The sequence below is a fragment of the Chiloscyllium punctatum genome, chromosome 22, assembly GCF_047496795.1.
Source record: "Chiloscyllium punctatum isolate Juve2018m chromosome 22, sChiPun1.3, whole genome shotgun sequence".
NCBI lineage: Eukaryota > Metazoa > Chordata > Chondrichthyes > Orectolobiformes > Hemiscylliidae > Chiloscyllium > Chiloscyllium punctatum.
Window position 1 is genome coordinate 88,736,475 of NC_092760.1, and position 13,033 is coordinate 88,749,507.

General features: G+C 44.4%; 1 protein-coding gene across 2 annotated transcripts in view; it reads left to right on the forward strand.

The window, feature by feature from the left end:
• The window catches only part of LOC140493842 (glutamine-dependent NAD(+) synthetase-like), a 100,269-nt gene that overhangs the window by 40,495 nt on the left and 46,741 nt on the right, over positions 1–13,033 (forward strand). For both annotated transcript variants that reach the window (XM_072592801.1, XM_072592802.1), the window contains exons 7-11: positions 1,063–1,151; positions 3,828–3,945; positions 8,542–8,673; positions 9,171–9,245; positions 11,622–11,746. In XM_072592801.1, coding sequence (XP_072448902.1) covers positions 1,063–1,151; positions 3,828–3,945; positions 8,542–8,673; positions 9,171–9,245; positions 11,622–11,746 — 539 coding nt within the window. The remainder of the gene's footprint in view (positions 1–1,062; positions 1,152–3,827; positions 3,946–8,541; positions 8,674–9,170; positions 9,246–11,621; positions 11,747–13,033) is intronic.

A 13,033-nucleotide genomic window follows, 5' to 3' on the forward strand; every position in this document is an offset into this window, starting at 1 on the left:
GAGGAGAAACTACTTCACCCAGAGAGTGGTGGCTGTGTGGAATGCTCTGCCCCAGAGGGCAGTGGAGGCCCAGTCTCTGGATTCATTTAAGAAAGAGTTGGATAGAGCTCTCAAGGATAGTGGAATCAAGGGGTATGGAGATAAGGCTGGAACAGGATACTAATTAGGAATGATCAGCCATGATCATATTGAATGGCGGTGCAGGCTCGAAGGGAAGAATGGCCTACTCCTGCATCTATTGTCTATTGTCTATTGGACCTTTTTATTTGTGGCTTAAATTATTATTGGATGCATCAATGCAGTAGCCACCCCTATCCAAATAATCTGCTGCTCCATCAAAATCATTAGAATCCTGACATTGTGGTCAAAGGCCGTTCGGCCCCTTTGAGTCTGCTTTGGTGCAGTGAAGAACGTCCCACCCTGACCCAACCCCGCCACCCTGTTCCCATAACTCCTGTATTTCTCATGGCTAATCCACCTCACCTGCAAATCCCCAAACACTACTCCGCAATTTTGTACCAAAGCTGATGCCGTAAGTGGTAACTTGTAAACCTTTCACTGCACTCATGAGTATATGTGATCAAGCTAATTCAATTTAGCATGGCCAATGCACCTAGCCTGCACGTTTTTGGACTGTGGGAGGAAACCAGAGCACCCGGAGGAAACCCACGCAGGTACAAGGAGAATGTGCAAACTCCACACAGACAGTCGTCCGAGGCCTGAATCGACCCTGGGTCCTGGCACCTTCTAGAGACAATGCTAACCACTGAGTTTCCCTGATGTCCAAACCATAATTTGTGCAAGTGTGTGTGCTGATGCCTTTATTTGCAATTACTTCACGTCATGTCTGAGTTGCTCCAAGAGAGCCATGGTACTGAGAAGCATTGATAAATTTCATTTTAAAACCACATGTAAAACCTCACTGCCTGTGAACACATTCAGCTCTGAAGCAATTCCTGTCCATAAGTGAAGAGACTTTTCCTGGTAATTCAATTGTAAAGGAACAGATCAAACTGAATGCTGATAGGTGACTATAATGCCAGTGTATGGTTTTTGTTTCAGGATACTGCTCCATTTGGTGATGCTGTCATTGCGACAAAGGAGACCTGCCTGGGCAGTGAAATCTGTCAGGAGCTCTGGGTTCCGAACAGGTACAAACCTCCATTCTGTTTCTTTCTGGATCTCTTCAGTGTGGAGACCTTGCAGGGGTTTGGAGCAGTTAACTAGGAGCCAAGGTGGATCAGTGAGCTCGGGGAATTGGTTCAAGTAATGACGCAGGAGGCAAAGTTTCGGATGACCTTGAGTTTATGGATAGTAGACTTTGGGAGTTCAGCCAGGAATGTGTTGCAAGAGTCAAATTTACAGATTTTTTTTAAAAAAAAGCACAATAGGAGGCTTCAGTAATTGAAACATTGAAACAGTCTACAGAAGCAATAAAAATCTATCTTTGAAATAGTCAAATAGAAATAATATATAGAGACTTTGACTTACTGTACTAGTCAGTGACCTCCAGGGTTTGACGATAGAGTAGTACACTGACAATCATTTTGCTTAAACATGATCAATCATCTGAAATTTTGCAGTGTTACCATTGCTCCTGCATTTCTAAAATATCAAAGAATCATAAAAATTCAGATTAAGTGTATAATAATTGTGATTTTTTTTGCTGTTACCATTTTAAAAAAAAAAATTCTTCAAACAGTAAATTGTTGAGTTTGAAGAACTGAGTTTGGGAAGATGTTGCGTGAGTAACCCTCACTGTTGATCGCTGTGTTGTCGCAGACTATTTGCACCATTGTTCACCACTTGAGGGCAGACTTACTGTCACCTTCCTCTTAGGGCAGGGACGTCGATGGTCTGGTGGGATTATTGCGAGACTATTAATCCAGAGATGCAGATGATTTTTTTTTGGGAGGCAAGTTTGAATCCCACCATGGCAGATGGTAGAATTTGAATTCGACGAAAATCTGGAATTAAAAGTTCAGTGATGTCCACGAACCTGTTATCGATTGCTGGAAACGAGAGTATAATGCTGGAAAAGCACAGCAGGTCCGGCAGCATCCTTTGAGCAGGAGATGCTGCCTAGCCGGCTGTGTTTTTCCAGCACCACACTCTTGACTCTGGCTCCAGCATCTGCAGTCCTCCCTTTTCTCTGAATTGGTTGCCGTAAAAACCCAATGGTTGACTAGTGTCCTGCAGGGAAGGAAACTGCTAGCCCTACGTTAGAATCCAGAGCCACAGCAATGTGGGTGACTCTTAACTGCCTCTTGGCTGGGGGCTATGATGTGGAGGTGCTGGTGTTGGTCTGGGGTGGACAAAGTTTACACAACACCAGGTTCGAGTCCATCAGGTTTATTTGGAAGTACTGGCTTTCAGAGCACTGTTCCCTCAGCAGGCAGTGCTCCAGTAGCTAGTACTAATAAACCTGATGGACTTTAACCTGGTGTTGTGTGATGTTTAACTCTCAGTGGGGGGGGGCATTGAGGTAAGGTTTTGGTTGATGGAGATTTGGAAATGTATCGGGAAGAAAGCTCTCTAGCATTGCATTACTTTCAGCTGTTAATTTTTCAATAGAATCATCCTTTAGGTGAGTTACCTCATTGCGTCCCAGTTTCATTATTATGTTAAAAAGGAAATGACAACTTGACCTTGTTTGCTTTTTAGGCCTATTTGATCTGTTTAAGTCACGGAAGGGCATTGGAAAGACTCAGTGTGATTTCTTGGATGATTGTTTTGACATCAATAATGTGTACATCCTCAACTTTGCATGACAGCTGAAGTATGCAAGTATTTGTAAACAGCCTTGTACTGAAATAATAGGATGTTAGTTTGAGCAGGTGCAGGTGTGATTGAGTTTATGACTGGTTCAATGTAAAATGAAGCACCTTCAGACACCGTGACCTGCTGATGTGATGGTGTCAGTTAGCTCAGTTGGCTGGATGGCTGGTTTGCCATGCAGGCTGATGCCAACAGCATGGGTTCAATTCCTGCACCAGCTGAAGTTACCTTGAAGGACAAAACCAAAAAAAAGTGAAAGAACTACAGATGCTTGAAATCAGAAACAAAAACAGAAGTTGCTGGAAAAGCTCAGCATGTCTGGCAGCATCTGTGGAGAGAAATCAGTTAACAGCATGATGGCTCAGTGGTTAGCACTGCTGCCTCACAGCGTCCAGGCCCCAGGTTCGATTCCAGTCTCTGGTGACTGTCTGTGTCTATGTGGGTTTCCTCCGGGTGCTCAGGTTTCCTTCCACAGTCCAAAGGTGAATTGCCATGCTAAATTGCTCATAGTGTTAGGTGCATTAGTCAGAGGGGAATGGGTTACTCTTTGTGGGGGTTGGTGTGGACTTGTGGCATCGAAGGGCCTGTTTCCACACTGTAGGGAATCTAATCTTAAAAAAAAAGAAGTTTGTTCCTGTGATGCTTCCACAGATGCTGTCAGACCTGCTGAGCTTTTCCAGCAATTTGTTTTTGTCTCCTTCTCGGCCTCTCTCCTTGCCTAGTGACCCTCAGGTTAACTGCCATCTTTCCTCAGTGAGAGATTAGCCCTGTGATCCCTTGGGACATTGGCAACTTTATCTTTTGTGATACAGTAAACCCATTACTAAATCCTGAGAGTAGAGCATCTGGTTAAGATTACCATGTTTTGGTTACAGCACTGTGGTTTGTCAGTGACTGCAGGCCATAGGTGCGGCTAAAACAAAAAGACCTTATTAGTAATGTTTTCAAAAACTTGATTGTACATTGTGTTTAAATGCCTTTGTGTAAATATCAACAGTTCCATGACATCATAAAAATCAGACAATGAGTACTTTCATTTTCCTTCTCAGCCCCCACATTACCATGGCGATGGATGGGGTTGAAATATTTACTAATTCTTCAGGGAGCCACCATGTCCTTCGGAAAAATTACATGAGGGTCGATCTTATCAAGTCAGCGACGGCAAAGGTATGAGTGTGGATGTGGTGGTGTCACTAAAAGTTTCCTGCATGGCTTTTGAAAAAAAACAGCAAAAATGTGGATGGATGAACTCTCAGCTGTTTAATTTTAAGTTAAGATTAGAGTGGTGCTGGAAAAGCACAGATGAGGAAGCATCTGAGGAGCAGGAAAGTCGGTATTTCGCGCAAAATCTAAACTCTGGTTTCCAGCATCTGCAGTCCTCACTTTTGCCTTGTTTATTTTTAATCAAGCCCAATTCTCCAGTGACTGGCCAGTGAGCTCACTGAGTGTTTATCTGGTGCAGGAATAGCCTGTCTCCTGCTGGGAGTTAGAACGTGGCCCTGTCAGATTCTGAAAAATATTGAAGTGGGAAAGACGATGGGGAAGTGAAAACGTGACTGACCAGTAATCCAGTGGCCCAGAGTAACCCTCTAGGGATGTGGGCTCAAATCCTCCCACAGCAGCTACAGGAATTTGAACTCCATAATTCACGGTGGCTGAGTGGTTAGTACTGCTGCTTCACAGTGCCAGGGACCTGGGTTCAATTCCCACCACAGGCAACTGTCTGTGTGGAGTTTGCACGTTCTCCCCGTGTCTATGTGGGTTTCCTCCGGGTGCTCCGGTTTCCTCCGACAATCCAAAGATGTGCAGGTTAGGCGAATTGGCCATGCTAAATTGCCCGTAGTGTTAGGTGTAGGGGAATGGGTCTGGGTGGGTTGCTCTTCGGAGGGTCGGTGTGGACTTATTGGGCCGAAGGGCCTGTTTCCACACTGTGTGGGGAATCTAATCTAATCTAATTCTGGAATTAAAAAAATGATCTCGTTAATCGTGACCGTGAAGCTACCGTAACAGCCTTTTACAAGAAGAACAAAGAACAATACAGTACAGGAACAGGCCCTTTGGCCCTCCAAGCCTACGCCCACACATTTTGCCCTCCTATACTAAAACTGTCTTTACCTCCAGGATCCGTAACAGTCTTTCCCTTCATATATTCATCCAGGTGTCTCTTGAATGCTGCTATTGTGTCTTCCACCACCTCTGGCAGTACATTCCAGGCACTCACCACTCTGTGAAAAACTCACACATCTCTTTTAAATTTGCCCCCTTGCACCTTGAATCTTTGTCCCCTTGTAATTGACCTCTCCATCCTGGGGAAAAGCCTCCTACTTTGCATCCTATCCTTGCCATTCATAACCTTTTAAACTTCTGACAGGTCACCCCTCAACCTCCTGCATTCCAGTGAAAACAAACCCAGTCTATCCAGCCTTCATAGCTGAAGTCCCTCAGACCAGGCAACATCCTGGTAAATCTCTCCAAAGCATCCACATCCATCTGGCAGTGTGGTGATCAGAACTGTACATAATATTCCAAGTGCTGGCTGGACGAAAGTTCTAGCTCTTTGTTGCAGGTTATTGTGGGGATAACTGAGACATGGCTTCAAGTGGACAGGGCCTGGGAAATGAATATTCAAGGCTACACGTGCTATCGTAAGGACAGACTGACAGGCAGAAGGGGTGGGGTGGCTATGTTGGTAAGGGATGATATTCAGTCTCTTGCGCGGGGGACCTAGAATCCGGGGATGTAGAGTCAGTGTGGATGGAGCTGAGAAATTCTAAGGGAGTTATCTACAGGCCCCCAAACAGTAGTCTGGATGTCGGATGTAAGTTGAATCAGGAGCTGAAATTGGCCTGTCGCAAAGATGTTACTACAGTTGTTATGGGGGATTTTAGCAAGCAGGTAGACTAGGAGAATCAGGATGGTATTGGACCTCAAGAAAGAGACTTTGTGGAGTGCCTCCAAGATGGATTCGTAGAACAGCTGGTGCTGGAGCCTACCAGGGAGAAGGCAATTCTGGATCTGGTATTGTGCAACGAACCAGAATTAATCAGGGACCTCAAGTGAAGGAGCCATTGGGAAGTAGTGACCATAATACAATAAGCTTCAATCTCCAATTGGAGAGGGTACAATTGGAAGTGACAATACTTACTTCAGTTGAATAAAGGGAACTATGGAGCTATGGGGGAGGAACTGGCCAAAGCTCAATTGTGCAATACCTTAGCAGGGATGACAGTGGAGGAACAATGGCAGATATTTCTGTGTATAATGCAGAAGATGCAGGATCAGTTCATTCCAAAAAGGAAGAAAGATTCTAGGAGGAGGCATGGGATGCCGTGGCTGATGAGGGAAGTTAAGAAACATATCAAGCTAAAAGAGAAAAAGTATAACATAGCAAAGATAAGTGGGAAAACGGAGGACTGGGAAGCTTTTAAAGAACAACAGAGGATTACTAAGAAGGAAATACACAGAAAAAAATGAGGTACAAAGGTAAACTGGCCAAAAATATAAAGGAGGATGGTAAAATCTTTTTTCGGTATGTGAAAGGCAAAAAAATGGTTATGACTAAAATTGGGCCCTTGAAGACAGAAACAGGGGAATATATTACGGTGAACAAAGAAATGGCAGAAGAATTGAATTGGTACTTCAGATCTGTGTTCACTGGGGAAGACACAACCAATCTCCCTGAGGTAACAGTGGCTGAAGGACCTGAACAGAAGGGAATTTATATTTGCCAGGAATTGGTGTTGGAGAGACAGTTAGGTCTGAAGGTTGATAAGTCCCTGGGGCCTGATGGTCTACATCCCAGGGTACTGAAGGAGGTGGCTTGAGAAATCGTGGATGCATTGGTGATTATTTTCCAGAGTTCGATTAGATTCGGGCTCAATTCCTGCAGCTTGGAGGGTGGCTAATGTTGTACCACTTTTTAAGAAAGTTGGGAGAGAGAAAGCAGGAAATTATAGACCAGTTAGTCCGACCTCAGTGGTGGGAAAGATGCTGGAGCCTATTATAAATGATGAAATTATGACACATCTGGATAGTAGTAACAGGATAGGTCAGAGTCAGCATGGATTTATGAAAGGGAAATCATGCTTGACTAATCTTCTGGAATTTTTTGAGGATGTAACTCTGAAGATGGATGAGGGAGACCCAGTAGATGTAGTGTACCTGGACTTTCAGAAAGCTTTTGATAAAGTTCCACATAGGAGGTTAGTGAGCAAAATTAGGGCACGTGGTATTGGGGGCAAAGTACTAACTTGAATTGAAAGTTGGTTGGCTGACAGGAAGCAAAGAGTAGTGATAAACGGCTCCATTTTGGAATGGCAGGCAGTGACCAGTGGGGTACCGCAGGGATCAGTGCTGGGACAGCAGCTTTTTACAATATATGTTAATGATATAGAAGATGGTATTAGTAATAACATTAGCAAATTTGCTGATGATACTAAGCTGGGTGGCAGGGTGAAATGTGAGGAGGATGTTAGGAGATTACAGGGTGACCCGGACAGGTTAGGTGAGTGGTCAGATGCGTGGCAGATGCAGTTTAATGTGGATAAATGTATGGTTATCCACTTTGGTGGCAAGAGCAGGAAGGCAGATTACTACCTAAATGGAATCCATTTAGGTAAAGGGCCAGTACAGAAAGATCTGGGTGTTCTTGTACACCAGTCAATGAAGGTAAGCATGCAGGTACAGCAAGTAGTGAAGAAGGCTAATAGCATGCTGGCCTTCATAACAAGAGGAATTGAGTATAGAAGCAAAGAGGTTCTTCTGCAGCTGTACAGGGCCCTCGTGAGACCACACCTGGAGTATTGTGTGCAGTTCTGGTCTCCAAATTTGAGGAAAGACATTCTGGCTATTGAGGGAGTCCAGTGTAGGTTCACGAGGTCAATTCCTGGAATGGCGGGACTACCTTACGCTGAAAGACTGGAGTGACTGGGCTTATATACCCTGGAGTTTAGAAGACTGAGAGGGGATCTGATTGAGACATATAAGATTATTAAAGGATTGGACACTCTGGAGGCAGGAAACCTGTTTCTGCTGATGGGTGAGTGCCGAACCAGAGGACACAGCTTAAAAATACGGGGTAGACCATTTAGGACAGAGATGAGGAGAAACTTCTTCACCCAGAGAGTGGTGGCTGTGTGGAATGCTCTGCCCCAGAGGGCAGTGGAGGCCCAGTCTCTGGATTCATTTAAAAAAAAAAGAGTTGGATAGAGCTCTCAAGGATAGTGGAATCAAGGGTTATGGAGGTAAGGCAGGAACAGGATACTGATTAAGGATGATCAGCTGTGATCCTATTGAATGGTGGTGCAGGCTGGAAGGGCAGAGTGGCCTAATCCTGCATCTATTGTCTATTGTCTTTAAGTGTCCTATCGGCAAGGGAGTCTGCTCTAGAATTGTTCTAGATTTTAGACCCATAACAATATAGTTGACTCATAACTACCCTCTGAAATGGCCTATCAAGCCACTCAGCTCATTGAAGCTTGGACAACAATTGTGGGCATTGTCAGCATGTTCACATTTATTTCGTGAGTGCTCAATGAAGAGTCATAATTTGAGATCAGCAATACATGGAAGAACACAAAGTGATATTGCAATCAGTGTTGAGGAATCTTTGCCTTTTTCTGCTCCTGTAATACAGCTCTGTGCTAGGGAAATCTGTCAAACTTGTACCTGAACCTTTTGCTGTCAGCACCATCCTTCACTGTGTGTAATTGCACAAAGATAGCTCAGTCCACAATTTTCTTCTCTTTTTTTTTGTCTGAGCAGAATGGTGGTATTTATCTCCTTGCCAACCAGAAGGGCTGTGATGGTGATCGCCTGTACTATGATGGCTGTGCAATGATTGCTGTCAATGGCCACCTTGTGGCTCAAGGATCCCAGTTTTCCTTGGATGATGTGGTAAGACCGGAGTGATGTATGGCCTGGGGTGGTGGATTCGTTTGGCTTTTTCGTTGCCTTTGAGCTGGTGTGGAGAGGTGATGGCCTAATGTTAGTATTGCTAGTCTGATAATCCAGAAACCTGGCGAATGATCTGGGGAACCGGGTTCAAATCCCACAATGGCAGATGGTAAAATTTGAATTGAATAAAATTCTACAATTAAGAGTCCAATGATGACTACGAATCCATTATGGATTGTCAGAAAAACTCATCTGGTTTACTAATGTCCTTCAGGGGAGGAAACTGCCATCCTTACCCACATGTGACTCCAGACCAACAGTAATGTGGCTGACTCTTTACTGCCCCTGGGCGATTTAAGGGTTGGCAATAAATCTTGGGAAAATTTAAAAAGAATTTCAAAGCTTAAGACAATTTCAAAGTTGCTTGTGCAGAATTTTTCGGTATTACTGCAGGGATAACTGGTATCCATCCTAGAATATTTTTTTTCTATGTTTAGGAAGTTATAACGACCACTCAGGATTTGGAAGATGTCAGAAGCTACGATGCAATCAGGATATCTGCAAGATTAATGGTTGGTACATGAGTTTTCCTGTATGTTGAATTGTGAGTTTCTGTCTATATCCAGTGTTCTGACTGTAATGGGAGGGATGTGCTGGTAATCAAGTCCCATTACAATAGTTTGCCTAGGAGTGTCAATGTTCTGATTCAATCAGAGGCTAGGAATCCTGCATATAGTAAGTCACTACCTGACTTCCTGTCCATTATTTGCAAGTTGAGTGTGTGATGGAATATTCCCCAGTTGCCTGGATGGATGCAGCCCCAACAACACCCCAGAAGCTTGGCACCATCCAGAACAACACCATCATGTATTCCTGATGAAGGGCTTTTGCCCAAAACGTCGATTTTACTGCTCCTCTGATGCTGCCTGAACTGCTGTGCTTTTCCAGCACCACTAATCCAGAATCTGGTTTCCAGCATCTGCAGTCATTGTTTTTACCTACCATCCAGAACAAAGCAGCCCACTTCACTGGCACCACATCTACAAGCATCCACTCCCTCCACCACTCCTCCTGCTCAGTAACAGCAGTGTGTACCATCCACAAAATGCACTGCAGAAATTCAACAAAGATCCTTTACACCTTTCAAACCCATGGCCACTTCAATCTAGAAGGACAAGGCCAGCAGATAGATGGGAACACCACCAACTACAAGTTCCCCTCCAAGCCACTCACCACTCTGACTTGGAAATATGTCGCCATTCATTCACTGTTGCTGAGTCAAAATCCTGGAATTTCTTCCCTAAGGAGCCAACTTACAGCACATGGACTGTAACAGTTCAAGAAGGCAGCTCACCACCATCTTCTCAAAGGGGCAACTAGGGACAGGCAAAAATGCTGGGTCCAGCCAGTGATGCCGATATCCCACAAGAAAATTTAAAATCCCCAACATGGTTAATTGAACCCCTTTTGTATTGCCATTCGGAACAAAGACTTTCACTGGATTTCTTGAATGAAATCCAAATAACTAATTTGTTATAAAACAAAATTCACTTTTTTAAAAGCAAATGGTATATCTAATTGATACTGAAACTATGATCTGCAATGACAACTTCATCATCTTTCAGCCCCAAAACAGGCACACACGGCAACAGAAACTCTCCAGAAGTTATATATTTTTAAAAAGGGCAAAAGGGAAGCCCCCTTAACTTGCTAATAGTTTGGAAAGCAGAAGTTTATAATTTAAAAGAAAAGCAAGCTATTTAAGATGTTTGAAACCTGAAACAAATGCAGAGAATACTGCAGAAACGTAGCAGGCCTGGCAGCATCTGTGGAGAGAGACACACAGCTAACGTCTCCAGTCTGGTCTGACTGGATTAAGAGTCGCTTGACTCTGTCCCAGTAGTGTCTCCGCCCCCCCAAATTCCATAGATCATTGGCCAGGGGAAAGTAAGGACTGTGGATGCTGGGGATCAGAGATGAAAAGTGTGGCTCTGAGAAAGCACAGCAGGCCGGGCAGCATCCAAGGAGCAGGAGAATCGACATTTCGGGCATAAGTCTGATCTGCTGTGCTTTTTCAGCACCACACTTTTCCATTCCATAGATCAATGATTGTTCGCTGTGTTCTGCTCTTCCCTGATACCTTTTTCACATCTGGCCGAGAATCTATTATTTGGTTTGTGATTCCTATCAAATTGTATGCAGTGTGTCTGTGGGCATTAGGCTTTTATTGAAAACTAGCCAAGCCCAACAGCCAGTGAATGAAGGTGCCTGGTTGGAAGGAGCCTAATCTAGGGTACAGGTGAAAGAGACAGCTGAATCCCCTGTCACATCATCCAACAACAACTTGCATTTTTTAGAACAGTCCAAGGCACTTCGTAGGATCATTCGTAAATAAGATGACTGTAAGCTACAGTGGAGATGGCAATGTAGGCGACCAAAACCTTGGTTAAAGAGTAGACAGAGTTGCATTGTAAAGCTCTCGAGGGGGCTACGGAAGTGGATAGACTCAGGAAATGAGTTTGAGTTTGGGGCCTTGGTACCCAATCTCAATGGACAGTTGGCGTTTTTAAAACCCAGCAGATGCTCAAACAAAATTTATTTTGAAAAGTGGTCTTTAGTCTTTTCCTGATTTCCACCTGGGGAGTTACTATTGGACTGTTGACATCGAGGCAAACTTGTGAATCTCTTAAACCCAACCAATTGAGGAATAGCTTGAGTTCTCGGGAGTTCCGTCTGGAATTTTTCTATCAGTCTTATAACACTATTTTCTTTTGGGATTAGCTGAAAAAATAACTTTTCTCAGTTAAAACTGAGAGATAATAAGCTAATAGTCAATCCTAATCACATGACTCACTGACTCCACTCCCAAAAACCTCACTTGTTCTTTTCCTTGTGCATGCTTTCAAATGTCAGATTTAAATCTCTCTTCTAAATGAAATCCCAAACAGGCAACTGAAGTACAGCCCTACCCTCGGGTGAAGGTCGACTTTGCACTTTCTTCAGTCGATGATGTCTGTATGCCCTCCATTGAACCCATTCAGATCCGGTACCATACTCCTGAGGAGGAAATCAGGTAGGCTGGTGTCCTCAAACTGTCCAAGGATCACTGTAACCTGGTGTGTTCTATCCCACGTCTAATGTGGTCCTCAGTGAAAGCATCCAGGTCACGGTCTGTGGCACAAAAATAGGTAGGTAACCTACTTTTCAGGAGGATATGAGGAAGATGCAGATGGGGATATAGAAAAATAGACTGTGGATTCTGGAATTCTGAAAGAGTGCTGGAGAAATTAAACTGTCTGGCAGCATCTGTGTAGACAGAAAGTTGATGTTTTGAATCACATTGTTTATTTGAAATGATGATACCCACCTGATCCTGTGGGTGTGCCCATTTGTGCCAGTGGTGTCTCTCGTCCTTGCGGACACCACATGCTCCCTCTCAAAGGACGCCTGAGTATGGACTCAGCTGTGGAAGAGGGGCAGGTGGTTAGGTACTACAGCTCCCTCCACACCTGCTGCCCAGACCCTCAGCCAAGCACAGTAGCCAGGAGCAGACCCAGGAGGAGATCCTCTGATCTGTCTGCACCACCCCCTCTCCCTCCCGCACAGTGCCCCCATTCAACAGCAATGAGGGGCTGAAGTGCAATTAAAAATTTAAAAGCAGAGCGGGGGCTGCAACCGGAATCTCCAATTAATACGGAAAGCTGTTTCCTCCATGCCCCACAATCTCTGTTAGCCTGGCACCTGGAGAGAACCCTTCACCTTCGCTGGATGGGGTTGCTGCGTGCAACACACACTCCAGCCCATATCCCTGAAAGAGGGTGGACCATCAAACAGAGGGCCTAACATCGAGACATATCTGAACAGTAGATTAATGCGAGGAAGTGTTACAGCAGCAGCCCATCCAGGAAATGCTGGAAGCCATTTTGAAGGGCATAAGGGAGAATACCCTCTTGGTATTTTTTAATCCCCCTGTTAATTGAGGCATCTCTGGAGCACTTATGGCTTGAAGCCAGGCTTCCTTGTTCATTGTCCCACTGAACCACACTGGTCCCTAAGGGGTTTCTTTTTGACTGTTAATTGTATCACTGTTTATAAACAGGTGGAGGGTATTGATTGGAGAAGGGGTGATGGTGGCATCATGATCTATGCATCACTTTTATGTCATTTTTTCACGTGGTGGCGATGTTACTGAATTAGACATCCTGAATGGCAGAGAGGGTCTCCTGAACTGGAGCACGTCCGTTCCATCTGGTTTTCTCTTTTCTCTTTTTTTTTTTCTTGCTTTTGTTTGTCTTGCCTCCTGTCCTTTGGTGGCATTGGCGATGTCTGAGGTGAAGCCAGTGCAGATTTATTTCCCTGA